Below are 27,077 nucleotides of genomic sequence, written 5' to 3'. Positions count from 1 at the left end.
AGGAAGCACAAGCGAGGCAAGCGCGCGCGTGTCTGTGTGCACATACATATACACACATGTATATAACATATACACGCACACGCAAGCACGCACGCCACCCCGGCCGACGCGTGAGGAAAAAGGCCGACTCGTAACCGGTCCGCGGCGCAAAGAAGGTTGGGCACCACCGGACTACTTTACATAATCGATGATATGAAAAGTTCAATGCGAGCGAAGCGCTCCCCTTGCAACAAATGACTCTGCTGAGTTTTAGCGCACCGCAGTACGTCAGAGCCGCCGGTCGTCATTGGGCAACGAGTGCTCTGCGGCGCAGTCGCCGTGGAAACGCTCTAAGGCGACGGGAAGTGGGCGGGTCTCCGGGGAGGAAGCGCGCCGCCACGTCGTAACAGGAAATTGGGACAGGCGGCCGAGGACGACGTTTAGCGCGTCCGCCCGTCGAGCCGTCTCGAGGTGACCGAGCGGCGGCTGACTTTTGGCTTTTTGCCGAACTTCACCAATCGACTCAACTCGTGAGCTCGAAGCGAAGCTCCTCAACTCCGACTTAGTTCCTCGTCGCCGGGACGCCCCGTCGCGTCCGCTTCCCGCACCACATTTGCTCCGTTTTGAAATAGGCGCTTCGCTCAACAGAGTCGGGAATCAGCGCGCCGCCCGCAGCCATGTCCTTCGTGGTGCCTTTCGATTACGACGACTACTCGGACCTGCTGAACGACTCGCACGACCCCTCCAAGAACCGTTCGGTGTTCGCGCCGGACCCCGACACGCTGCCGTGCGAGGCGCGGCCGGTGGACCCGGCGACCGCCGCGGCGCTGAGCGCGCTCCTCGCCGCCGTCTTCGTGCTGGCCGTCCCCGGAAACCTGCTGGTGGCGTGCGTGATCGCGCGCGGCCGGCGCACGCTGACCCCTTCCGACGTTTACCTTTGCCACCTGACGGCGGCCGACTGCCTGATGGCGCTGACCGTCCCGTTCTGGGCGACGGCGCTGACCCGCGGCTGGATCTTCGGCGACGCCGCCTGCAAAGCGCTCAGCCTGATCTTCGAGGCCAACTTCTACACCAGCGTCCTGTTCCTGGCGTGCATCAGCGTGGACCGCTACCGGGCCGTGGTGCACGCCAACCGGACGCTCGCCGGCTCCCACAGGAAGTGCGGCCGGCTGGCGTGCGGCGGCGTGTGGGCCCTGGGCGTCGCCCTGGCGCTGCCGGCGCTCTTCAACGAGGCCGCGCGGCCGGACGGCGAGCGGGAGGCGGCGACGTGCGCCGAGAGCTTCGACGTGGGCAGCGCCCCCGCGTGGCGGGTGGCCACGCGGGCCGTCCGGCACCTGGTGGGGTTCCTGCTCCCGCTGGGCGTCATGCTGGCGTGCTACGGCGTGACGGTGGCGCGCCTGCTGCGCACGCGAGGCTTCCACAAGCACCGCGCCATGCGGGTCATCACGGCCGTGGTGGCCGCCTTCGTGCTGTGCTGGACGCCGTACCACCTGGCCACGATGGCCGACACGCTCGCGAGGTCCGACCTGATCCCCTTCGACTGCGGGGGGCGGCGTTCGCTCAGCGCGGCGCTGGTCATCAGCAACGGCCTGGCGCTGCTGCACAGCGGCATCAACCCGCTGCTCTACGCCTTCGTGGGAGAGAAGTTCCGCAGAAACACCGAAGCGCTTCTTTGCAGGAAGCTCCGGCAGGAGCGGGCGTCGGGGTCCAAGTTCAGCAGGTCCACGTCGCAGACGTCCGAGGGACAGGGCGCCGTCGCGTGAAAGACTCCGCCCTCCTCCACGGCCCCGCCGGATGGTTTTGTCCCCATACGAATCCAGATACCGATGATGTCTATCTAGTAAAGTAATCCCACTCGCAACTGAATAAAACATTCAAGCAATAAAACGACGACTCGAAAATGCCCGCTCAAAAATCACGACTCGGCGGTTACGACGGGAAAAATCGCAAAGTCGAAAATCATGACACGACTCAAGAACCGCGACCTTTACACCGCTCGAAAGCAAAAATGACCAAATCTAAATTCTGGATCCAAAAAATCAAAAGACCACCAATTTTGATTAAAAAATAAATCAATTTTAAAAATACCCAAAAATCAAACATTTGGACTCCAAAATCACAACTCAAAAATCATGAATCAAAAAAACGGCAAAATGAAAAGAAAAAAAAATCACAAAGCAAAAAAAATGACTCAAAAATGAGTCGAATATCCTGAATCAAAATTCCCCACTACCAAATAACCACTCAAAAGTCTCGATTCCCAAACGGCGAGCGAGCATCTCGTTCGCACCCGCCGTAAGTTTGTCGGCCAAATAAAAAGACGACACGCTCGGTCGGACGCCTTCTTTATTTCTTTTTATTGACGACACGTCTTTTTTGCGTTTATCGGCGTCCGCTCCTCCGTGCGACGGCGTAGACCAGCGGCGGGATGAGGGCGACGGGCGCCAGCGTGAGGACAGCCACCGCCCCTCCGGGCGCGTCCTCCGGGCGGCGCTCGCGGCCCGGGTCGGCGCAGCGGCCGAAGAAGGCGGAGTGGACGCGCAGGAAGGCGGACTGGACGGCGGCGTTGGGGTAGAAGCATCCGGACCGGCGCGACAGTTTCTCCAGGCACACGCTCAGCCGGTCGTACGGCCTGCGGGGGGGGGGGGGGGGCGCAGCGCCACGACGTCGTCACTTGGCGCTCGACCACATCGGCGCCGCGCAAACCAACGCACGGCCGTGAGCACACGTAAGTAGATTACGTCGTTTAAGGCGCGACGTTACCGGGAGAAAATATGTCAATCATTGACTGTCGCTTTTGGAAATTTCCATGATGACAAATTTGTTCCATTTGAAAAATGGAACAAAACAAAAGCGGAGCACCTCGTCGTCCTCAGGCCGGCCGACGCTTGTGATCGACTGCTCCAATTTGTTCCAAATAAGACTTCAAAGCTCATTGAAAAACTTTTGCCAAAATGTAACGTCATCGGTTCGATGACTTTCACCGAGCCATTGAAATAGTTGCACCGCTATTCCAACTTCTACAGGCTAACTTGGATTTGGAAGCAACAACTACGTTCGCAAAGTCACCTTTCCAACACAGCTCATCTTGATTCGGGAGTCGCGAATCACGAACGACCGCGAACGCCGTCGCCGCGTTCAGAATCGATCCCGACTCCCGAATCACTACGGCGGGATTTTTTCGGAACTAGCCGACTGGCGATGAGGAACGAGTGAATGATCGGCACACATTGATGACATCATCATTTGGCGCCACCAACTCTCTCCGATTCTTCTCACCTGATGACGTTGTCGACGACGCAGCGTGCGTCCGCCTCCATCGTCGCCATCTTCTGCTCAAAAGCCGAAGCGCAAACGGCGACGCTCAACTCGGCCAACACGTCCGCGCGACAAAACTCGTGGCGCAGCTCCCGGTCCTCCGCTTCCTGAAAGTTCTCTGCACGCACGCACACACACACGCAAGCAAGCAAGCAAGCACACAGACAATAAGCAAACACACACGAGACCCATACAAATAAAGACGCAAAACAGACAAAAATGCACGCAACACACACATCCAAATACACACAAACACAAACACAAACGTGCTGTCAGTGGTGCGTTGCAATGTTGTCGTGCTTTTGTTGTTGGCGAGCCCACCGTCATCTTCGGTGACGACGTTTTCCCGCCGCGCTTCGTTCAGCTCGTCTTCCGGCAGACGCCCGCCTTGGTTCCCCGCTGCGGGGGCATCGGCGACAAAAAAACACACACGACACAAATATCCCGCATCCAAAAGCACAGCACAGACATGGGGGGAAAAAAAAAAAAAAAAAAAAAAAAAAGTCCACAAAATCACCACCGAACAAACGGAAACGTGAACATTTGGATGTGAAAATTCAAACTTGAAGACGTTGCGGTGACAACGTAAACACGAATTCTCAGATGTGAAAAAGATCGCTCACGTGAACTCTGGAAACGGAAAACCTAGTTTACGGTCGGGCCGGGCGAAACCCAAAATCGAGGAAGTCGGCTAAATCCACTTCAAAAATAGGTTGACACAGAATTTCTGCCTCAAAAAATAAAAAGACCAGTAAGAAAGAAGTTCCGCCTGGAACCGTGTTCGCGCCACCGGAACCAATGTTTCACACGGACGTTTATTGCAGACGGACGCAGCGTCGGGCCGCTGATAAATTTGCCCCAAAACAACAGAGGAGCGTCTGCAAGTGATTTTGAAGACACTATTAGATGTGTGCGTGCGCACTGTACGAGTGAGCGGAATGGAGTCCGTTTTTTTTTTTTAAATGCTAATCACGAGCGCACGAATGCTAATTGTTTAAAAAAAGGCAGATTCTGTACAGTTTATACCGTACTCACTCCCAGCCCTCATACGTGAGACTAAAATGCATGTTAGGAGTTCAAATAATTTTTGGGTCTATAGGACAATCAATTGTAAAAGGAATGGACCTCGACAGCCCTCGTTGGCAGTTTTCAGCCCGCCTTTGCGGCGGCTATTCCAAAATAATTCCAACCAAGCTCCCGAAGCCCAAGCTAACGGATCACCGAGAGGCAGGCCGCAGTTGAGCGCCGGCGACCGGAGCGCGCACGGCAAACGACCGAACCCTCGCCGCGCGCCCCTTCTGTCTCTGATAGGCCGATCTTCTTCGGACACTGTGGTTTCCGCTAGCCGGTGAACCCGACGACCCGGACGTAACGGCTTCCCGTTTGCAGTCGCCGGCACTCACGTGGGCCGGTTCGGCGCCACTCGGCGGACGCTTCCGGAATCCTCTGGACGGCGGCTGCGAGGACACACGTGGCATCGTGACCTCAGCGGCCAATCGGTGAGCGGCGAAAAAAGTTTGGCCATTTTACCTCGGTCCGGGAAGCTTTCCTCGGTCTGCTGGCGCGTCAGCACACTCAGCAAACCTGCAAAGGCGACGGAGAAGCGAACGAGACGTGCCGAATCCCGACGCGGCGACCGCTCGTACTTACCCGTGACGAGAACCGCGCGGAGCAGCGCCGACGCCATCTCGACACAGCAGAGAGGGAATCGGTCGCTTTGACGCCGATCGTCTCGGACCGCCCGCGGAAGCTTCCGGGGCGGCGCCGCGGCGGGAGAAGCCCCGCCCTCTTCGTCGCCTACGTGCGCGCCCCCGTGTCGGCATGTGTGCGGAGGTGTTCGGGCGTGTGCGCGCGTGCGCATGCTTGCGTGTCGACCGAAGCCCTCCTTCAACTGACTTTGGTGACGCGAATGTTCGCGGCATCAATTCTCATGTGAGGCGTTGTCAAAGGTAAAAAGGGCAAAGCGAAAGAGAACAGGACAAAGTGGCGTCAATGCGGGCGAAGGCGGCACCTCGACTTCCTGTTGGCCCTCGGAGACCCCGACGACCTCTTTAGGGACTTCCTCCCTCATTAAGCACACACCCAGATTCACGATCTCTCTCTCACACACACACACACACACACACACACACACACACTTAGAGACGTTCGACATTCAGAAACGCACGCATACGCAAACACAGACTCGCGTTTACACACGTACAAACCGCGCTTGTCGTTTTTCAAGTGCAGGATGTTAGCGTGCCGCTAATGGCGGCAGGAAGCGTCGTGTTGGCGTCTTACTGAAAGACGGCTGACTAAAATAAGAACAAAAAAAGAAGCCAAACTTTCCGTGAACCCGCGTCAACGCCCTGGGTCACGTGACCAAAACACGCACACAAAGTGCACACGAGCCAGTTTCACTGTGTGTCTTTTGCGGTAGAACGCTAGCTGGGTGCGGCGACCGCGGCGGCTCGTCTCCGAGGTCGAACGCGGGCTCGACTTTCGCGACGTCCAGAGGTCGGAGGTCGGCGAACGGCGGGTCACGATACGCAGCCGCGTCCCGATCGGCTGGAAGACGAGACAGAAGATGACACAAACGTCCCGGCCCGACTCGGCGACCTCGAGGTCAGGCGGCGCCGCTGCACGCGTACGCGCGTTTGCGTTTGCATTTTGCGGAACTCGACAGATTGCGATCGATGAAATGAAAGGAATTCCACTGTGCTGCTTGGCTCGTAGAAAAACTCAATGACCTTTCCAAAGTCGTTTTGTTTTTCTTTTCTTTTCTTTTCTTTCATTCATTCTGGGGTTTGCGTCATGTCTTCTTCTTCTTTTTTTTTTTTTTAACTTCAAATCGTGCATTTGAACGCGAGCCTTTATAAATTTGAAGCGAGACATCGAATCGGTTTTCGCGTGGCACATATAGGTGCCGTGCAGGGCAGCAGTCGAGTGGCGTCGTGCCCGTGTCGCGCGCGTGCGCTGTCGGCAGGATGTCGTCGGGCTTCGGAGACGATCCTTCCGCCGCGTACGACTCGGCCGACTACGCCAACTGGTCGCTGGAGGATCGGCAGGAGACGGAGGGCGACTACGGCGACGGCGGCTCCGAGTGGTGCGAGGCGGGCCGACGGGAGTCCGCCATCAAGGTGTTCCAGACGTGCGTCTTCGCCGCCATCTTCCTGTCGGGCGTGGCGGGCAACGTTCTGGTGATGTCGACGTTCGCGGCGTACCGCCGCCGGCGCTCCGCCACGGACGCGTTCCTGTTCCAGCTGGCGCTGGCCGACCTCCTGCTGCTGCTGACGCTGCCGCTTCAGGCGGCCGACACCAACGTGGGTTGGATCTTCTCGGCGCCGGCGTGCAAGGCGGTGCGCGCCGTCTACGCCGTCGGCACGTACAGCGGCCTGCTGCTGCTGGCGTGCATCGGCGTGGAGCGCTACCTGGCCGTGGTCCGGAGCCGGCGCACGGCGCGGCGCCGCCGGCGCCCGACGGCGGTCGGGAGGGCGGCGGCGGCGACGGTTTGGCCGGCGGCGACGCTCTTCGGCCTGCCCGAGATCTTGTATTCCGGCGTGTCGGGCTCCGGGGCCGACGCCTACTGCGGCACGCTGGGCGGCGCCGACGTCAAAAGGGCCGCCGACGGCACCGTGATCGGCGTCTTCGCTTTGTCCTTCCTGGTGATGGCGGCGTGCTACTCGGGCATCGCTCGCATCTTGCGGGCGGGCAGCGGCGGGGCCGAGCGCTGGCGTCGCCGGCGCACGCTGAAGCTGATGCTGGCGCTGGTTCTGCTCTTCCTGCTCTTCCAGCTGCCCCACAGCGTGGTTCTGTCCGTCAAGATGGCGCGCCCGCTGTGCGCCCTGCTGCCGGAGTACGTCACGCGCACTCTGGCGTACGCCCGCTGCTGCCTCAATCCCGTCACGTACGCCCTGGTGGGCCAGCGCTTCCGCGGAGACGTGCTCGAGCTGCTGGGCGCACGGCGGCCGGGCGAACGGGCCGGCGGCGGCGGCGGCGCCTCCGTGTCGCCGCCCGCTCCGATGTGATCCGACGACGTGCATCCTGATACGATTCCGTTGATTGCGACAGGGTTGAATCCGTGTTTGTCTGCTCCCGCGCATTCTCATCGAATTCTTCGCAGTCCGATCCGGTGGCGCGTATTCAACTCCGATTCTGTACATTGCCATCTGAATTGTACGCATTCCAATTTGGGCAATTCCTCATCCTCATCTCTCTTCCGACGTTGCATTCGGTCCAGATGCCGTTGCCAAGGTGACGTCGTTCAATTCACATCTGGTGTCAAACTCGTTCAAACATTCCCACCTTCCATTTTGTCGCTGTCGGGCGGAAAACCCCCCTTTGTCCAAATATCGTTTCGTATTATTTCACAAATTGACGCTGTCGGTCTGTACCCGCTGCTTTGTTACGTCCGCACAATGGGAGCAAATTCCAAGCGTCAACAATGTCTTGAACAATTCCATTGTCTGAATTAAAGTGTGGTGAAACTCCGCCTCTTTTCTCATTCCGGGGAAGCCGTGCGGCATAACCGTCGCCGATATTGCGAGTCGAGATGCTTTTTCCGAACAATTTCAAGCGAACACAGTGCGGTGAGATACATTCGAGTAGGCTTGTTTTGTGAAAAAGCGATCGCTGTCATGCGTCGTTGCCAAAGGAAGCTCGCCGGCCACGAAGGTAAGTTCGCGTGCAGATGGTTATCTGCCGAACACACGGGCTCGTCCGCCCGTTCTTTGCTTTATTATTTATTCCGTCACCGATGACTCGAAGACTTTTGAAAAAGACTTTGGGAAGACGACGTTACGCGGGCGTTTGATTGTGCCGAGTACTTCACGCTTTTGTATTGTCACAAAACATCAGAAGAAGGATGTAGAAAAGTACAAGTTCGGGCGGCGCCGTGACCAGAACGCTTCGCGATGACGCGTCACGGGGGACCCACACAGCGAGCATCACACTCCGCGCTCCACTTTTTCTTTTATTCCCGCTTGGAACGATTTATAAAATTCTCTCGAGCTGCACATCAGATAGCACGATACACTCGTGTTTTGACCACAGAGCGATGGCATAATTAATAGGACGATTATGATCATTATTACAAGTAGTCAGCGTGCACACGTCCACAGTTTTCATGCCACTTTTATCTTATTCTTCTGATAATAATTCTAATTCTGACGATTGAGAACATCAACTCCACGGAAGCTATAAGACGATCGACGTACGGATGCGGCTGAAAACGGGCGGCGGCCTCGGCGAGGCGACGGAGCTCGCCGGCCGTCCGAAAAAATGAAACATCTCTAAATCATAAAAATAATAATTTACACAATCCATGTGTTACGGGCGTAGAAAAATAGAAAACAAGTAGAAAACATAGATGGCGTTTGCCTTTTTTGTACACCTTCAGAGCACAACAACATCGAACGCTTTCATTCTAAATCGCCGCGGCGACGTCACGTGACCGCCGCCAGTCGGACAAGCGACGACGGCAGACGGATGAAGAGGAGGAGGTTAAAGGTCAGCGGCGTTGAGCCTGACGACGCGGGCTCAATTGAGCAAGAGCGCTGAGGACGCAGCCGCCTCCATCGACGGGTCATGTTTCTTTGTTTTCAAACTTTGAATGGCAAAAATGTCTTTGCGGTTCGCTGTCCCAAATGAACTTTGATGATTTGGGAAGATGTAAATGACATTTTGGGGATAAGACGAACAACACAAATGCATCTCAGTGTGCAAAAGAGTTCCTTTTTTTTGCTTCTTTTGACAAAAGTCACCGAAGCTTTCTGTTGCGTTGAAACGCCGCCGGCCTCACGATGTTGCCGCAATTTTGCATGAGCACACATGTTGTTGTTTCTCACACACGTGCGCATTTGTCTGCGTCTCTACTGCTATTACGACAGTAAAGTTGTTTTCACGACTCCTCGGGATGATTTCTGCACTTGTAATCGGCGAATTTGAAGGGCAACGCATGTTCATTGCGCAACTCGCTCCATTTTTACAAAGTTGTTTCTGTCTTTCGCATTACGCGAAATTTTCGCGGACGACAATCTTGTTGTTGAGATGACATTTGCGTTGGCCCGACATGAAGTGTATTTCTCGATTCGGGCCGAAATGCTTAAATCGTCAATAAGTAGGACTTTGAGCATGGGAGCCCTTCAAACAAGGTGCATTGAAAAAAAAATACATTTCCGTTATTAATGGAATGACATGACAATGAGCCCGTGACTACAGACGAATTGTCACGCAAATGATGTGAAATACCGCAGACGTCGTCCCAGCTGATCCGGCGTCCCGAAAGCGGGACGAACCGAAAGGCGTCCTTCGTGCTTAAGCGCTCGGTCCTCGCTCGGCGGCGTGCGGACGCGGATGAGACGAGCGGGGCTTAGCGCCTCCCGTGAGCGCGTGCTTATTTATTGTTTCTTTATTTTGAACCTTAGCGCTGCTAGCATGGGTGCTAGTTGGCTGAGTCTTGTCAAGAAGAAAAAGATGTAGAAGAAGAAGAAAGGCGAGGAGGGATTATTGCACGTTAGCATGAAGCTAATTCCAAACAAAGACACACGAGGAAAAGAAGCCATCTTGCATCCAGAAAAAAACGAAGAAAAAGCTGCGGCAAAGGCAGACGGCCCCCCTGCCCCCCGCCTGCCGTCGCGCGCCACTGCGCGTTCTAGAAGTGGAAGACCTGCTGCTGGCTCCCCGGGAACGCTTTGACTTCCTCTTTGGATTTGCGTCCTCCTTGTTCCAGATGTTTGAGGCGCGCCGCCACCGTCGGACCTCTGACGGACGCCGGCGAACCGCCGACCGTCTGCGGGGGGCAACACAAACGCGGGCGTCACGTTAAACCCCGAAATGTACCTCAACGTTGCCGCCATCTGGGATGGGGCCAGTCGTCGCCGTTTCTTTTGCTAACAAATGATCTCACGCGTTACTCTTTCCTGACCGGTAATCGACGTCACGTAAGCGCGAGTCCCGTTTTCGGCGCGAGGACAAAGCGAGCGGCCGGCGGCGTAAACAACAACGGCGCGTTGACTGCTGTGTCAGCCAAAGATTCGTTGTCCGTTCTGCGCTGGCGACAAATTGTTTTCATTTGAAGAAACGTTTGGCGTCGCAGAAAAGTGCCGGCAGCGGGTCGTGCTAAGCGGAGGGTTAGCAACCGGCGCAGGGCGACCTCGCCACTCCAAATAAATAAATGAGTTGGAGAAATGGAAGCAGATTTTTGTTTCTTTTCTTTCCCAAATTTGTTTCATTTAAAAAAAGAGTTTTATCTTTATGGGGTGAACCAACCCCAAAAACACTTATTGGTGGTAGATCACTTCCTGTTCAAAAAGAAACCGCAAACGGAAGCGTTCTGCGCGGGCTCGACGTGTCAATTGAGACGCGCGGCTCTTGCGCTCAATTTTCTAAATAAAACACATTGACACGTGAATTGCAACACAACAGGAATAAAGGATAGAAATTGGTCATTCTTTCTCTGCGGCCCGGCAACAAATGCCTCACGGCGGTCGGGGACCACTGTACTAGTCGACTCCAGAAGGACGTTTAGAGCGCGACGGATGACTGACCAATCACGTTTCTGGCTTGAGCGCGACCGTGTCGTCGTGTTTATTTTGAAGTCCTTCTCATTTTCATTTTCGTGCCTGACTGAAAAGATCTGAATTCGCGCGACCCCGAACATTTTACGAACGATACCTCCTTCTCGATGCCGCCGTCGTCGTCGTCCCGAAGGCCCGACGACGCCGCCGTAGGCGGCGTGGAGGCGGGGCGGGGCGCGTCGTACGGCGTCCGCCGCCTCAGCTTGACCGGAGCTTCGGGCGGTTGGACGTCCTCCATCTGTCGACGCGGCGCGGACAACTGCGTCAGCGAAAACCGACTCGGGCGCGAGGTCGTCGGTTGCTCACTTCGGTGCTCTTGTTGTTGACGGCGGCGGCGAGCGCCGACGGGAAGGTCCGGCGAGGCGGCGGCGGCGGCGGCGGAGACTTGGACGCCTTCTCCGCGCGGCACCTGGCCACGCCCACGTCCGCTGGAGACAAATGGAAACGAAACAACACACATCTTGTTTTGATTTTCAACAGTGTCATTTGTGAAGTCATCTTCCCAACACGGCGAGGGTGACACATCACGTCGGGCCGCATCGTGTTCTATTGCGGATCGTCAATCATATGACCCGGTCCAGCGTCGCAAATGCAATGTATCGGAGCTACCTGATCCTCGCTGGGATGCCGCCCCCTCCACGCTGTTGAGCTTCTGCGCCGCCAGCTGCACTTTGCCCGCCGTCGGCCCGCCTGCGACGCCCACGAGGGGCTTGGGGGGCACGGCGGGTTTGGCGGCGGTCTTGGCGGCGAAGTCCAGGTCCGGGAGCGCCTTCAGGAGCTCGGCCTGCGTCGCCTCCAGCAGGCGGTTGATGTCCTGCGCGCTGAACTGCGTCAAGCTGGCGCGCTTCTCCTCCCAGTCGCGCTCCGCCGCCTGACGCACGCCGTCGTCGTCGTCGTCATCATCATCATCATCATCATCATCATCATTAGCAGCAGCACAACTTTCATGTCGTTCCAAGCGGGCACCTAACCCCGCCTCAAATAGCGAAAATCCCTGATAGTGATGGCGACAAAGCACTACTTTGGTCTATATGTAGCGCCTCAACTCACTTCAACAAACAAACGGTGGTGCTTTGAGATTCAAGCTGAATTTGTTCCGTGCGCAGCCTCGTCTTCGCCGTCAAAATGATTGGAAATGTTTTTGAATAAGGAAAAGAGCAAATATTGTACAGCAATATCATAATGGCATTTAAAAAAAGTTGTTTGAGCCTCATGAGTTGATGGTTCGATCCAATTCATTGTGTTGCTCCTTCTGGTGTGCCAACCTTAACCACTGGGGGCAGTATACTACAGTCATTCAAACGAAGACCACTCGTTTCACAACTAGTCTAAGTGACTCAGTAAGATGATGTCATATTCGTTGGTCTTCGTAGAGGATAAAGAATATATATGCCTGTGAGTATCGTTACATTACCTGTCCTCATGTGTTGCTCTACCATTTGTGTTGAAATGTATCCTAAAACCGAGACGATCGATGCAAAACGTTAGCATGTAGCATGTGCCGCAGCTGTTTGGTGATCTGAAATCCACAAGTTGTAATTTGCCTTGTTTTCTGTTTCGTTCCCGAGAGAGAGAGAGAGACCCACAAAGATCCGTTATTTGGTCACGCGACTCACCAGTGTGACGTCCGCGGACACGTGCGCCTGCGCGTTGAGGCTTTTCTCAGACCCGACGCGACTTCTGAAGCTCACGGAAGGCGTCTCGTCTTGCTCGCCGGCACGGCCTGGCGTCCGGTTGCCCGTCAGGCTGAGGGGAAAACTCGTCTGCGATTGGCCGGGCGCGTCTTCCTGCTCCTTCTCGCTGGCCCGTCTGCACAAGGGGGGCGGGGACCACGGGTCAAGGGAAGGACAGGAAGTCCGGGAGGGAAGGAAGGAAGCGAGGGGGGAAGAAGCGATACAGCGAAGAGGGAAGGAAGTGGCGGCAGCTCGAGGAGAGGAGTCGCGGGGTTTTTTTGGGACGTCTTCTTACCTGCGAAGCGAGCTGAGCGAGTCTCGGATGCTGTTGCAGCGTCGCAGCAGCGCGTCCAGACGGTGAGGCTCCTCCTTCAGGAACTTGACCGCCTCCACCTCCACGCGCAACACCACGCGCATCTTGCTCTGCAGGCCCGGGAACTGGCCTGGCGCGGGACCAGGGCCGGCAAGAAGACGACGTGGAGCAAGAGGAGGAGGAGAAGAGGACTTGAGCAGACGCTTCAGGCAGGTGCTTGAACTCCGTGTTCTCTGCCCTCGAGTACTCACTCTTGAGGCAGTCCAGCGTGTCCGCCAGCGTTTTGAGTTCTTGCGTCTTCTGCCGCAGGTCCCCCTGGCTCACCGGCGATCTCGGCTGCACGTTCGACGACTCCTGCAGATTCTCTACCCAGCGCTCCAGGTCTCTGGCGGGGAGGTCAAAGGTCAACGTCAGGAGAGAAGGAAGGAAGCAGGAAAATAAGGCAAGAAGGAGCAAGGAGTAAGGAAGGAGGACAGAAGACTGGAAAAATGGAAGAAGGAAAGTAAGGAAGCGGAAAAGGGGAACGGAAGTGAGGATGTAGTACTGACTGCAGCTTGTGCGCGAGCGTCTCCTCCTGGGTGAGATACTTGCGGCGCTCCTCCTCCACCAGGAGGCGCTGTCTCTGCAGAGGATCCTCATGAGTGCGCGCAGCGTCCAGCATCAGCACGCTCAGCTCCGCCTCCGTCCGCCTCAGCAGCGCCACCACGCAATCCTGATTGGACAGCTGCAAGACGCGCACACACAAACACACGCGCGCGCTCGCTCTCACACACGGAGGCGGTCGTAGACCGAACGGCGCCCGTGCGACGCCTGTCGAGCGAAGGGTGCCGCCCCCAGCGGAAAGCCACGCGCACGCACACCTGCATGTTGCGCAGCTGCGACAGTTGCGTACGCAGCACCTTGGTGCTCTGCTGCAGGCCCAGCAGGTGGCGCTGCATCTGCGCGCGGGACACGTTCGGCGGCCGGCCGGCGTCAGAGGGCGGCGGCATCAGCGCCAGGGGGCCCGACGGCGACACGGCTGGAACACAACAACGTTCAAATGCGATGTTTGGGAGCGACAAAAATGAATGACAAAAAAATTCGAATAATTGCGAGCTAACAGTTTGAATTCATGCACATTGCATCGTGTTGTGCACGCACGCACACACACACAAATATACACTCTAACACACACACATGCACAGACACCTGCATAGACACAAGCAAGCAAGCATGCGTGCGCACGGGCACACACACAAGCGTGCATGCACACACGCACACACACACACACGCCAGTGCAGACTGCCAAATGAACTGCCAATTGAAATGTACCTTTTTTTTTTTTAGGACGTCCAGCTAGAACAAGAAGCATGAGCAGCAGTTACATGCTAGCAGCCTGGTGGACGGGGGGGGGTCGGGGAGGGGGGCTTGGGTTCCGGTGCAACATAAGTTAGCATTTACAAGCTAGCAGTAAGCGCTTGCATACTGACAGCCACAGATAAGAAGAGATACGCCGGCGCAATGTAGCATCCCGGCCAAGCGACGTGCCTACATGACGGCCATGTTGGGAAGGTCGATTTCAGGTTTACATTTTTGTCAACGCCGATGTTATCAATGTGTTATCAATATATAACATTTGGGGGAAAAAAAGGCCCAAAAATATTTGTACCTGAGAAAGGTTATTCCCAGTTCCACTGTTGTAATCGTACGCAATGTGCCGGGATCCTTGTTCTTTCGGTTTCCTTGCGTCCACAAATGTGGAATACACTGACGACTTTTGACAGCAGTCAGCAACTACGAGCTAACAACATTGAGCGGCAAAGCGCCAGCAGCTCCGTTCCGTTACTTACGGTCGGTCCCCGAGCCATCGCTGGCTGACTCCGTTTTGTCCCTGCCGGGAGACACAAACGGGACGGGTGAAGGGATGGAAGCAGAGAGAGAGAGAGAGAGAGAAAGAAAGAAAGTAGCAAGGAAGGAAGGAAGGAAGCAAGGTGTGACTTACGGGCTGTGGTCTTCAGGCGCTCTGCTGAGAACTCGCTGCAGGAGGCCGGTCAGGCTGGCGATCTGCTTCTCCATCACCTCCATGCGCTCCCTTCACACCGGCGCACATCATCATCCTCCTCCTCCTCATCATCACCACCATCAAACCTCTTCGCCTCACCTGGTTTCTGTCTCCTCTCCTCTGACCCCGTCGCCGTCCCCTCCTGCCACCGCCGCCATCAGGCACAGCTGCTCCGAGGTCAGCCCGCGACTTCTCGGGCTGTCGCCGCCTGCGGACGACACGAGCGAGTCGCGGCGTCGCTCCCCTCTGGCGGGTGAGCCGCGGGACGGCAGCGTGCCGGCGTAGGCGTCGCGCGTGTCGGGAATATTCTGTGGCGAGGAAAGCGGCGGCACGCGCAGACCCACGGCCAACACGGACGCCGCGTAGGTGTCGTCGTAAAGGGCGCCGCCCGCTCGGTAGAGGCCGCCGCCCTCCATCAGGGAACACACCGCCGCCCCGCCCGGTCCACGCCGGTACAACGAGCCGTACGGGTCGGCGCGCCCGGGGAGCGGCGAGCGCGGCGCCCCGGCGAGCCCCACGCGGGCGTCCAGGCTCAGAGAGTAGGGGTCGGCGTAGACGCCGCCCCCCCCACGCTCGTCGGCCCGCAGCAGCATCACGCCGCGGGCGCCGCCCGCCTCCTCGTCCGGCTTCACGTCGCGACGTTCCAAGATGGCGCCGGAGGAGGCGGCGAAGGCCGGCGACGCGGCGCGCCGCCGCGTCGCCGCGCCGGCGTACGAGGAGGGACGGACGCCGCCCCCGCCGAAGAGGAAGCGCGTTCTCGACGGCGAGCCTTGAGGCGGCGAGGACGAATGCGGCGGGGGCGTGGCCGGCGCGCCCAGGCGCTGGCCGGGGGGTGAGTCCTGGGGGGCGTACACCATCTCGCGCTGGGAGGCCACAAAACAAACGACGCGCCTGTTAGACCGTATCCTAGCAACCTGGAAGTCACATGACCAACTGGGAGGAGGAATGGAGGAGAGAAGGATGGTAAGAGGAAGAAAGGAAGGAAAGACGGTACTAGTGAAGGACAGAAGGAATGAAGGAGGGACTGAAGGAAGGAGAAGAGGAAGGAATGGAGACGTGAGGAAAGGAGGGATGAAAGGGAGGGAAGGCAACAAGGAGGTAAGGAGGCACGCAAAAAAGAAGGAAAGTAAGAGAAGAAAGAAGCAAGGTAGGATGAAGTGAAGGAAAAAAGAAGTGAAGAAGGAAAGGAGGGAAGGAAGTTCCCTAGCCTGACCGTGAAGCCGGCGTCTGCACGTCAACCACAATCAGACCTTCCGGAGTCTTCTTTTTCTTTCCGTTTCTCCTTCTCGGCGCTCACCCTGAGGTCGCCGTTGGCCAGCAGGCGCGAGTCGCGGTGTCCCGGGTACGTCCCGCAGACGGCGGGCTCCTTGCAGTAGATTTTGACCACGCAGCGGTCGCCAACGTCGCGCGGGTCCTCCAGCTCGTAGAAGACGTTGCGGCTCTCGTCTTTGATCAGCAGCGCCGTGCTGGGAGACCTGGAACCGCGCCCGCAGACACGGGAAGTTCCTCAAGCGTCCGCCGCAAATGCCGTTCTCGTGATTCGGGAGTCGAAAACCCGCCAACGATTCCCAACGCGCTAACCGAGTTCGGAATCATTCACTCGTTCATTTCTCCCAAATCACGACAGAGGAACCTTTCTACGGCGGACCTTCCGGCCCGAACGCTTCACGGCGAAACCAACGCTCCATAACGACGAGGCGGGATACGTCGAGCGAACGACAATACGGTCGAGTCGCGATCGCGGCGTGCCGGGCGAGGACGGGCGCTACCTGAGGGTCGCCATGGTGAGCCTCTGCGGGAACATGTGCACGATGAGCGCCCGCAAGGTGTCCAGGCTGCCCAGCTCGTGAGTCAGGTGCACGCGGCGAGTCTCCTCGCCCAGCTGCAGGAAGAGCACGCCTGCGCACACGCCGGGAAGGGGGGCAAGGAAGGAGAGAAGAAAGGAAGGGTGGGGGGGGGGAGGGGGGGAGGAGGCGAGAACGAGAACGAAGAGAGCGGACTGAAGCGAGGGAGGAGGAGGAATAGAATGAAGGACGGAAGGGAGGGGGGAGAGAAAGAACCAGAACCAGGGACGGAAGGGAGGAGGGACGGAAAGGGAAAAGCAAAGAAGGATGGAAGGAAGGAAGGAAGGAAGGAAGGAAGGAAGGGGCTTCTCAATGAGTCAGCACCGGCGTTCCCTTTGGCGGACTTTGCGGCGGCGGCGACCTGGCGTGTGCAGCTTGGCCGGGTTGGCGGAGGATCGGGCGAGCGGGAGACTCCGGCGCAGTCGGTCGGCGCGGCTGAAGCCGCCGGGGACGTCGCGGTCCGCCGTGACGCCCGGACGCTCGCGAGACGAGAAGGAAACTCGGCCGTTCCGCGTCGGGCTGGGGCGCGGCGTCCGACTCTGCCGCCGCCACAACGACAACATCGAAATCACGTGGCGTTACTCGGGCGCCGTGACGACGAAAATCATTCGCTCCTTCCCAAAACCGCTCCAGCGAGATTTTCGGATCGCGGACCGAGATAGCGCCGACGCGAGGTTAGGAGGGAGTGAACGATTCCGGACAATCATTCGTCATTTCGTCTGCCGATTCACCAAACAGCAATTTTTCGATGGTCCAAACGATGAATCGGATACTCGCGACTCGTCACGACAGAGCGGACCCCCGCGTCGTCGCCGACCGCAGATTTCTTCCCCCCCAATTTATTTTCACATTTTTCCAATTTTTTCAAACTTTGTTTCTTGGCGTTATAGCCCCGTTTGGTTTGGGTTGGGGTTAAAAAGAAAACAGCGGGTGTCCACTGCATCGGGATTTTGTTCCGGGCCGAGAAAGGCCAAACGAGCGGAAACTCGACAGTCTGTCGTCTTTTTTGAAGCGTACCAAGACGGACCGCAAACAATTTCGGGACGCCCGCGGCGATTCTTGCGAGCGTGAGCGGAGATGCGAAGAGGGGCCGCAGATATTTGATTTGTATCCATCTCCGGCAGGTCAAGAGGACGCCTCCGTCTGCCGTGGCTTCACGTTAGTTCAGTTTCCGCAGGAATCCGAAACAAACCAATCTTTCCCCTCCAGTACAAGGAGAAGCTTGGCCTCCGGTTGCTAGCGTCAACTGGACTTTTCAGTCACTCCGCTCATTTCCTTAAGTCCGCTTCATTAAAAAAAAAAAAAAAAATAACTCGACTATAAGCTGTATAATATATCGCCGGCGTCGGTCAGAATCCCCGAAGCCATCGCTTTTCAGGAAAACCAAAAACCAATTGTTGAGCCTTCAACGATGCATCGTCAAACAGAACGAGCCATTTCGCCAATAATTTTGCAAAATAACGGCCCCATGTGGGAACTGATCAATAGCATCCATTTGTGAAAACGGAGGGAATCGACCAAGTTTGGACATCGGAGGTTTCGGCCTTAAAGTGACGATAAATAGCGATTAGCGAGGAGGGAACCGGTGAATGGTTCCGAACACAGGAGGCACGTACACAAACGCACACGCGCCAACAGTCACGCCGCGCGGCGAATTTCCCAGCTGCCCCGTCACATCAGCTGGCGAGCGGCACGAAGAGTCGACGAATCCTGGAAAATCCTCCAATCCTCGAGCCGGCTCGCTGGGACCGACGAGTCCAGTTCCAGTCCTTCCGCCGCTGAAGTTTTTGCCGGCCGCACTCGCGAAAGCCACGCGCAGCGCACGGGTCCCCGCTCGGTCTTGTTGCCATGGTTACGTTCACACACAATTCTCGTGCATTTTGGGATTTTTCCCCGCGGGATGGGAGCGACTCGCACGATTAATCGCGCGATCGGGCGGGAGCGGGAGCCGATTAAAACGTCGCGGGGGGAGCGAGGGATCGGGATTGTGTCAAATTGTGTCTTTGGATTGGGAGGGAACGGGATCAATGTCTGTCGGAGCCTGAGGGGGAGGAGTCAACATCCGCTCCCGTGTCAGCCTTCAGTGCAGTACCGCATTTTGCCACAACAAGCCGGGCGGCACTGAGCTCTGCTGGAGGACATGCAGTGTAATTCAAAGCAAGAAGAAAAACAATGTATCAAACTATGAGTAAAACAAACTCTGCATCCATTTTGCGTCGCGCTTATCCTCCTGACGGGTCGCGGGCCTGCTGGCGCTTATCCCGGCTACTTTTGGGCGAGAGGCGGGCTACTCCCTGAACGGGTTGCCGGCCGGTCGCAGGGCGCATCTCAAGGAGCGACCATCGGAACTCACATTCACACCTACGGGAAATTTAGAGAAGAGAAACGTGCAAACTTCACACAGGCGGCGGCGGATTTGAACCCGCAACCTCAGAAGTGCGAGGCAGATGCGCTATCCGGTCGGCCAGCGTAAAACAGACTATAACACTTGTTTTTATTGTGTTCAATAATTGGCTCGGTAATTACGATTTAAGTCATTATAAGTCATACGATCAGAAAATAGCATGACGAACAGTGTTGGGCAGTACCAATTAACATGTAACAACGTTACATGATTTCATGAGTGCAGTTACACAATTGTAAACGGTTCGATTACGGGGGGGGGAAGGTGTCATTAAATTACAGTTGGTTACGTTTGAAAAAGGGCCACAAAAGTTTGTTTTGTCGCCGTATGACTTCCTCCTTCTCAAGCCGACGCTCGTGATTGGCTCTCTCTGGTCATGTGTCATTCTCAAACACCAGCTACTTTGGCAAGTGCGCCCTCCGAGCGCCACCTTGTGGTGCAATCCATTAGTTTCGCTGAGACTTTGAAAAGGGGAGACTCCAAATGTATAGTTGAACTTTTGAACACTTTATACACATTTTTTACGATGTATTGACTTTTCATCACGTTTTGCTATTAGTTTGTTATTTCAATCCAATCCAATCCACTTTATTTAGATAGCACAATTTCAAACAAACATAAGGTTCCCAAAGCGCTGTACAATGCATAATAAATAAAAACACAGCAAAAGATACAAAAGAAGGATAAAAACAATACAATAAAAAGAGATCAAAAGTACATCAAATGAAGTAGGTAATGCGCTGCCCACACAACACCTATACATCACATCAGACCCGCTAACCGGTGTTAAAAGCCAGAAATAAAGAAGATGTGTTCGAAGCAAGGCTTTCAAATGAGACAAAGAGGAGGCTTGTCCGATGCGGAGTGGCAAAGCATTCCGCTTTGGCAAAAGAGAACGTCGGGGCGCGACGGGGCGAGGCCGTTCGCGGCTTTCAAAGCAAACCGAACAACGCTGCGACGAATCGTAGCGCCGACAGGCAGCCGGCGGAGCGAAGCTAAAACGCTCAAACGTTCTCGTGCCGCTTAAAAGGCGAGCTGCGGCATTTTGAGGCGGTTGCGGACGAGCGACGGAGGACCGCCTGACCCCCGGCCTGTCGGTCGTGCCGTTGCTGCAATGCAAAGACGCCGCGACAAGGGAACCGGGAGTGGATTCCAAAAGTCAAACGTTTCCAAAATGTTCGCTTTTTCGGTGACGTGCATCGGTAGCACACGCTTTGGCGTCGGCAAAAAAAGCAAAGCTCGTGAAAATCGGCGGAGAGACGAGCAAGTTCGTTTCGACGTCCGCACGTGAAGGTCGACCCTCCTAACGGGGGCCGCCGCGTAGGCGCGCCGGCGTGTAGCGTCTTCGAATATGCCGAAGGCCACGATGAAATGTACTCCCGGAAGATGGAGACGAACAAAGGACGAAAGAGAGAAAAAGAAATGGATAAAGAAAGAAAGTGCTGACCTTGAAGCTCCAGTAGTTAGCTTGTTGCTGGGAAGAAGAGAAGAAGGAGAAGAAGGAGCACAAAGTCAACCAGTTTTCATTGGAGTTGTAGTGGGAGAAGCTGCAGTGCATGCGTCACGCCATTTGAGCATTGAGGCCAAATCCAACGAGCGCGTTGATTTCGCAACGTACTTCTTTGTCCCCACCAGCAAGACAATACAGCGTACTAGACCAGTAAAGCGACTCGAGCGCACCGGTACAACAACCGTCTTACTGGTCGTGTTTTTTTTTCACGGAGGCCTTCCACTGCTGGATGACTTTCCTGCACGCTCGTAGAACAGCAAGTACACACTAGTGAAACAACTGGAACACAATCATCATTAGGTGCCGTGATTCTTGATCGGCTACCGGAACATTTCAACACCCAACCCGACCGGTTGTTGGCGTACGTTTGCCGTGGAAAATAAAGCGCCGACTTGAGATGAGAGTTGAACTTGTTCTGTCGCCACACTTGTACCTCAAATCGCGCTCCCCACTGAACCGAACGCAAGCGCCGTTAATCCGTTCCGACCGCCCCCAAAAAACATTTCGTCATGAGAAAAATAGCCCTCTGTAATGTTGCACTTGATAACAACATGCAGAATAGACACCGACATGCAACAGAATAAAAAGGAATGCAACAGTTTTATATCCGTTGAACGGCCATGGCGCCGCTGCCCCCCTTGGCCACCTGGGGGCGCTACGAGACAGACCGACGGATCTACCGTAAATCGTCTCAGCTCCTCGAAGACGATTCAGAAAATATGACCGAGTACCGTTATATTGGACGTCTAAATGCTTTGCCGCACCGTTTGTGTTTCAATATCACTTACGTGCTTGTTTTAAATCGTTAGCTTGTCACTTTCTTCGTCGTGTATTTAGTACGACACTAAACTTCAGCCGGGAGTGGCAACAAATCGGTCAAGCCTCTTTTTTTGGGAACAATTCCACGATTTGCCAAATTGCCTCCACACAGCACTCATATTTCAAGTTTGCGCTCACGCGTCGAAGCGAAAAATTGGCCCGACGACGACTCGTATCCGGAGAAACTCGTACGTCGGGTCGCTCGTATCTCAAGGCACAACTGTGCAGATCAAATAACATCCCTCTTTGTTCAAAAACAAGACAGGCCTGGCCCTGTAAAAGCAGGCGCTTGCAAACGTTTGATTTTGAAAAAAGAGAATCCAATCATGGAAGAAAGAAAAGAAAATGGAGAAGTCGGAGGATTTGGCCAATTGGAAGTGACACGAGGCCTCTTAAATGATGAATTCGTGATCAAAATAGCCGTCAATTCGTCGGACGGTCAATTGATCGGTTTTTGTTGTCGTCGATTTTGATGGAAAGCGGGAGGCACGCTCCGACGGGTCACGTTGTCGTCACGCGTGTACCCCGCTTAACACGCTGGCAGGAAGTGACATCATTCCCACTGGGGTTCCGCAAACACACCAGCAGCCGTCTTTGAACACACCCTTCCTCCTCCTCCTCCCCGCCCGCGCGCGAAGATGATGTCACCGCGGCAACACGCACGCGGCAACACGCACGCGGCACTCGAGCCGTCAACGCGACGGCGGCGCCGCAGAGGAGCGTCTGTTCTCCTGATGAGCGGAGACGGTTACCGTGGTTACCGGGCAAGCGCGCCTGCGGCATCCCTCGTCTTCCTCCCTCTTCGTCCTCCGCTCGCTCCATTTTGTTTCGTTCCGGCCGCCCGCTGTGCGATTCCCACGACCGAGGACGTGCCGGAGTTCCTCCTCGTCGGCGCGGCGGCGGCGATCCGCATCCCGCTCGCCCCCCGCCTTCCTCTCTCTCTCTCTCTCTCTCGGCCGTCCGTCACCGTCTCTCGCCTCTGACAAAAGCCCCGCCCCCTCACGCGTCCCTGCCGACGCATTCTCTCCGCCGCTCACGTCTCCGTTCACGCGCACGCCCGCCGATCACACGATGCCAATCGGATAACGGCAATTATTGAACGTCAATCACGTCACATCACCACGCCCTCCCGTGACGCTAATATGCCGTCACGCTCCTTCACGTAACGCCAACCCGTCTTCACCGAACGGCAATCGCGGAATGCCGACGCGCCGTCGTGTCGGGGCCCCAAAAAATGATCACAATATCTTTTTTCATATCGTGCGATTGTTTTTTAAACTGCAGTTTTAAAGCACCTGTACTGAAAGCTGAGAGTAGTTCAACATTTTATTAAAATATGAAGTTGAAAAAAAAAAGAAACAGACGAACAAAGAAAAATATTTTTGGAATTTATTCAAATGTAGAAGAATAGAAAATAACACATCAAGCTCATTTTTGTCAGTGTATTGCTTTCTTTGTTTACATGTTAGATTTCAACGGAGAAATTGTTACAGATTTCTCACAATAATTCGGAAATTGATAAATATCAATATGCCATACTTTATAAAGCATTTGATCACTTCGACAACATTCCTAGGAAATCACAATGTCTCATCGGCGGCGAGTTAGAACACCACGACGGCGACCCCTGCAGGCTTCTCCGACTTGTATGCCAAGTGCAGAAATGTCAACTTGCGCGTTGTTGCGCACTTGTATTGTGGCATCGCATACTAGTAGCGTACGGAAAGCCGTTTGAACATTGATCGCGCATCCTTCAAATAACATCTTACAGTCGCACTAGTAGGCGAATTGTCTTACTAGCGAGGACAAGTGCACACGAGCGAACGGAACTTAAGGTGGATCTCGTGGATGCCGTCAGTGTCGTCACGACGACCGTACCTGTCGTCCTCGAGCGGCGCCCCCAAGCGACGAGCCCCCGGTACTGCCGCGCATCTCGTCGGCGAAGACCACGTCGGCCCGGCGGGCGCCGTTCGGGGCCTCCGGGCTGCCGGCCGCCGCCGACTTGCGCCGCCGGTCCGGCGACGGCGACGGCGACGTCGACGCCCCGCCGCCGCCCAGCGGGCGGTAGTCCCGGGGGAACTCGGCATCGCTGGCGGAGATCATCGGATTCCTTCTCTTTTCTTGACCTGTGAGAGGGAGGAGGTCAGAGGTCAAAAACGCACGGAGGAAGTGTAAAGCAGCGCTTACGCACACATACGTACATACACAGACACACACACACAAACTAACACACGTGGACACCAATGAGACAAAGATGCACACGAACACACTTTTAAACACACACACATGCACAGACACAAATACACAAACAGAGACAGTGAAACACACACACGCACGCACACGCACTCTTCCCGTGCTCACCAAAGCAATTAGCCAATCAGAGTAAGCCACGAAGTTTAGCTTAACTTTTTGCGCGTGCGTCCACGCACGCAGGTCAAGGTGTCGTCACGTGACCCGATTGATGTTCGATCTCGTTGCTCGTCGAGCGTCCGCTGCTCAGCGTGACGCATATTGCGACTCCCCTTGAGGCCGAGCGTCCACACACACGCACACACGCGCTCAGTCGCCGTCCGTTTGCTTTTACGGCTCGATGGTAATCCGAGCCGCGCGTTTCCCGACGGGAGGAGGAGGCAAATGTTCAAGTGTCCTTGAACTCGCCGCCGGAGCGCGAACGCCACACTGAGCGCCTTCACGTCTTCGGCTGACAAACGTCGGCGTCGGCGGCTCTCGAAATAGCCTCCTCCCGCGAATACCGTCGACGTGGTATTCTTTGGGAAAACATCTGCGGGCCGGCGTGCCGATAAAACTTCTCCTGGTAAACAGATTAGCTCCCTACTTTAGCTTTGGAACGAGTTGAAGATCGTCTTTTTCATTTTGACTATCAAAATTAGAAAGCCAATGTTTTGGAGACGATGGTCCTATTTTGTGAAAGCGGCGTGGAATCGTTTCGGATTCGATGTCAGCGTCGCTTCCGAGCAGACGATCGAGATTAGGCGCGGAACGTCGGCTCGTCACGACGACGGAGAGAAATGGAAATGTCGAAAATGTTCCTTTGTGAAAGTTTGACAAGCGCGCCTGCAGTATTTCCTCCCCCGTCGGATAGTTGCAAATTTGCCGATTCGTGTTTTTTTTTTTAACCTAACATCCGTTATTCGCTGAAAAAGTCACCTGTTCGCTGTCTTGGTGCTCAAGCCAAAAATGAATTACTTTGCTGCATTGTTGGTGTTGAGGAACTATGTTAAGGCGCGCTGAGGAGTTTCATGTCGACACAAACGCTGCTTTACCACCGTCTTGTGAAATCGAAAGGAAATGATCAACATTCTTCGGGGGGAGGGGGGCGTTTTCTCGATCCTCATCAAGGATCCCTCGCTGCACGACGGTACGCATCCGTCACAGTTATTCTGCGCAGAGCCACTCGGGGGCCTAATGTCAGAGGTTCCGTAAGTCCACCACGTGAGGCAGTGACGTTCTCGGATATCCGTCGCTTTAAGAAAACTCAAGCGTAGGCTGCCCCTCCGCAGCCGTGGCGACGGTCCATCAAAAGACTCTGATGAGCTGCCAAAGAGGCGTTCCTGCGGCTCACAATTGAATCCACGCCGTCGCTAAAGATTCCACGTGCCGTTCATCCGCGCCGCGTCCGAATCGCTTCACGTTCCCGGCGGCGGCAGATTGGAATTGAAAGAGAATATTTGAGGCGGGCGACGACAGCTGAGAGTCACGCGCGCGCGCAATCTACGCGAGGAAATTACAAACAGCAATCACGTGAGCGACAAGCTTTCATGTTCTGCCAACGCCTCCTTCACTAACCCAATGCAACGCCGACCCGCCTTCATGTGGCGCACACTTGACGCCGGAACGCCAAAGTCGCGAAGGAGCGGGGCGGCGTACCTGGCGCGCGGTCCGGAGCGGGTCGGGGCGCTTTCTCCTTGCGGCGGCAGCATGAAGGCGTTTGGCGGCGGCGGCGGCGGCGGCGGCGGCGGCGCCCTTCCCTCCCTCGCCGCCTCTTTAATCCTCTCTGGCAGAGAATGAAGCGTTTCTATCCCTCACGCCACATTTCCTCCTCCTCCTCCTCCTCCTTCTTCTTCTTCTTCTTCTTCTCCTCCTCCTTCTTCTTCTTCTTCTTCTTCTTCTTCTCGTCTATCTGGGCGCCGCACACCAGTCCCCAGTGAAACGCAACTTTCGCCCCCTCCCCCTTCCACCTCGCTTGGCGCCTTTTGCGATGTCGCAGTCTTCCCGCCGCTGCCCTTCTTTCCACGCGCTCGCCGGCACGTCGCACGAGACGCGGCGGCGGAGGAATCGGCATCAACCAATCGGAGACGGCCGCAGCGGGACGCGAGATCCTCGCCGTCCGGAATACGAGCGAGCGCCGCCATTTTCGGCCGCGCGACGCTCGCCGACTTTTGGCAACGTGACCTCCCGCGAGTGCCGCATGCCGACTCAAGTACTTTGTAGTACGAATAGGACTATTAATACCTTGAGTACAAATTGCAGGGTTAGTCACACTACCGATAGCAACAACAGTACTACATCACTACAAAGAGAAGTAACAGTACCAACGGTACCCACCATACCGACAGTGCCTGACAGAATGCTAACAGTACAGTAGTATTTTACGAGTGAGAATAGTACTAATAGCAAGAGTGGTACTACACTAGGACTAATAGGAGCTCCAGTAGAGCACCGATACTACGAGCGATAGGGCCGAAAGTATGGAAAGCCAACATTCGTCCTAACAGTACTCCAGATAGTAACAATATTGCTGATAGTGGCAAAATGTTACAAATAATCCAACTATATATAGATATGGATTTCTGGGCGATGCCCGTTCAGTTGTCAGAATAAAATTGCCGTAACCAATTCATCGGCGGCTTAATGAACAAAAATGAATACAAGGACTTCTTTTTCGGTGCCTTAACCCCGACAACAATAAAGAGCACTCAGAGACAGAATATTTGAGAATTCGTTTAGCTTTGCAACAGACCCAAATCGGTCGATTATGTTCGGTTTGTTTGAATGTCATCAGCTTTGTAATGTGCATGAAATAAATATCGGCACAGCTCGCTCGGTGACGTCACGTGACGGCGAGCTCCGACGCGCGCGGGCAAGGAGCGCTCGCGAACCGCCGCCAAAGTTCAGAATAGCTGCGCTGGCTACATGCCTGGGAAGGACGAGTTGCCCATTCCGAGTGCGCCTCCTCTTCCTCACGCCATCGTCGTCGTCGTCGTCGTCGTCGTCGAGGCAGCGCGTCTGCGAGCGGACGATGGATAAAGTCGTCCTCTTTTTTTTAATGGGTGCCCCCGCCTCTTAAAGGGCCGACACGCCGCCATCCGCACATGCAAAGTGCGCGTGAGGGACTTTTGAGAGCTTTCAGAGCTTCAAGCGAGGGCGCTCATAAATGATGAATTTCAGTAAAACCAACGTGGTGCGCGCGCGCGCGCTCGCGTCGGCGCTCTCACCTCCGCTGAAGCAAAAACGTCCGTGACGTCACCGTGGCGCAGTCGGCGACTGCCGATGGCATCATAGATCACATGACAGGAAGAGGAAGTAGCGCAGCGACATCGTCGTCAAACCTGAAAAAATAAATGGCTGGCTAAGGTGAGCGGAAGCGAGGTCATCG

The 27,077-nt window shown here is 55.5% G+C and overlaps 4 protein-coding genes across 12 annotated transcripts; 2 read left to right on the top strand and 2 right to left on the bottom strand.

Annotated features, from left to right (window-relative positions):
• Positions 1 to 405: 405 nt before the first annotated feature.
• Positions 406 to 2,622, top strand: LOC133417619 (C-X-C chemokine receptor type 1-like). The gene has a single exon (XM_061705482.1). The coding sequence runs from the start codon at positions 657 to 659 to the stop codon at positions 1,740 to 1,742; it is 1,086 nt and encodes a 361-aa protein (XP_061561466.1). The 5' UTR covers positions 406 to 656; the 3' UTR covers positions 1,743 to 2,622.
• On the bottom strand, positions 2,308 to 6,422 carry LOC133417621 (receptor activity-modifying protein 1-like). 2 transcript variants are annotated; one of them, XM_061705484.1, is made up of 6 exons: positions 4,948 to 6,410; positions 4,828 to 4,881; positions 4,701 to 4,754; positions 3,619 to 3,696; positions 3,259 to 3,415; positions 2,308 to 2,611 (listed from the first exon to the last, which is right to left on the bottom strand). In XM_061705484.1, exons 1-6 carry the CDS (start codon positions 5,156 to 5,158, stop codon positions 2,362 to 2,364), a joined length of 804 nt encoding a protein of 267 aa, XP_061561468.1. In that variant the 5' UTR covers positions 5,159 to 6,410; the 3' UTR covers positions 2,308 to 2,361. The 2 variants fall into 2 exon arrangements, with proteins under 2 accessions (XP_061561468.1, XP_061561469.1); XM_061705485.1 differs by lacking the exons at positions 4,701 to 4,754; positions 4,828 to 4,881 and having other exon boundaries at positions 4,948 to 6,422.
• LOC133417620 (C-C chemokine receptor type 7-like) lies at positions 2,646 to 7,769 on the top strand. Its single transcript, XM_061705483.1, has 2 exons — positions 2,646 to 2,707; positions 6,203 to 7,769. The coding sequence occupies exon 2, from the start codon at positions 6,267 to 6,269 to the stop codon at positions 7,305 to 7,307; it is 1,041 nt and encodes a 346-aa protein (XP_061561467.1). The 5' UTR covers positions 2,646 to 2,707; positions 6,203 to 6,266; the 3' UTR covers positions 7,308 to 7,769.
• Positions 6,796 to 26,927, bottom strand: LOC133417618 (SRC kinase signaling inhibitor 1-like). 8 transcript variants are annotated; one of them, XM_061705474.1, is made up of 20 exons: positions 26,917 to 26,927; positions 26,619 to 26,707; positions 23,339 to 23,586; positions 20,579 to 20,605; positions 17,089 to 17,266; positions 16,653 to 16,782; positions 16,181 to 16,358; positions 14,983 to 15,746; positions 14,824 to 14,913; positions 14,672 to 14,712; positions 14,154 to 14,177; positions 13,703 to 13,860; positions 13,391 to 13,566; positions 13,094 to 13,227; positions 12,825 to 12,972; positions 12,473 to 12,665; positions 11,466 to 11,727; positions 11,163 to 11,284; positions 10,954 to 11,115; positions 6,796 to 10,069 (listed from the first exon to the last, which is right to left on the bottom strand). In XM_061705474.1, exons 2-20 carry the CDS (start codon positions 26,638 to 26,640, stop codon positions 9,932 to 9,934), a joined length of 3,195 nt encoding a protein of 1,064 aa, XP_061561458.1. In that variant the 5' UTR covers positions 26,641 to 26,707; positions 26,917 to 26,927; the 3' UTR covers positions 6,796 to 9,931. The 8 variants fall into 8 exon arrangements, with proteins under 8 accessions (XP_061561458.1, XP_061561457.1, XP_061561459.1 ...); XM_061705473.1 differs by having other exon boundaries at positions 26,619 to 26,926; XM_061705475.1 differs by having other exon boundaries at positions 10,954 to 11,094; positions 26,619 to 26,926.
• Between the last annotated feature and the right edge of the window lie 150 nt (positions 26,928 to 27,077).

Source organism: Phycodurus eques, chromosome 19 (assembly GCF_024500275.1).
Source record: "Phycodurus eques isolate BA_2022a chromosome 19, UOR_Pequ_1.1, whole genome shotgun sequence".
In the NCBI taxonomy this organism is placed as follows: Eukaryota; Metazoa; Chordata; class Actinopteri; order Syngnathiformes; family Syngnathidae; genus Phycodurus; species Phycodurus eques.
Note: the sequence above shows the minus strand (reverse complement) of the source record. Positions and strands in the feature narration are given on the sequence as shown.

What these genes read in the sequence shown, in the direction of transcription:
- LOC133417619 (XM_061705482.1), top strand. Translation starts at nt 657, where the DNA reads ATGTCCTTCGTGGTGCCTTTCGATTACGACGACTACTCGGACCTGCTG.
- LOC133417621 (XM_061705484.1), bottom strand. Translation starts at nt 5,158, where the DNA reads ATGCGCACGCGCGCACACGCCCGAACACCTCCGCACACATGCCGACAC. An exon ending in GGAAAGCTTCCCGGACCGAG is followed by an intron (nt 4,755 to 4,827) that starts GTAAAATGGCCA and finishes GTGTCCTCGCAG; the next exon opens with CCGCCGTCCAGAGGATTCCG. An exon ending in GTGGCGCCGAACCGGCCCAC is followed by an intron (nt 3,697 to 4,700) that starts GTGAGTGCCGGC and finishes ATGCCCCCGCAG; the next exon opens with CGGGGAACCAAGGCGGGCGT.
- LOC133417620 (XM_061705483.1), top strand. Translation starts at nt 6,267, where the DNA reads ATGTCGTCGGGCTTCGGAGACGATCCTTCCGCCGCGTACGACTCGGCC.
- LOC133417618 (XM_061705474.1), bottom strand. Translation starts at nt 26,640, where the DNA reads ATGGGCAACTCGTCCTTCCCAG. An exon ending in GCGCCGCTCGAGGACGACAG is followed by an intron (nt 20,606 to 23,338) that starts GTACGGTCGTCG and finishes TCTTCTTCCCAG; the next exon opens with CAACAAGCTAACTACTGGAG. An exon ending in CTCACCATGGCGACCCTCAG is followed by an intron (nt 16,359 to 16,652) that starts GTAGCGCCCGTC and finishes GCGCGGTTCCAG; the next exon opens with GTCTCCCAGCACGGCGCTGC.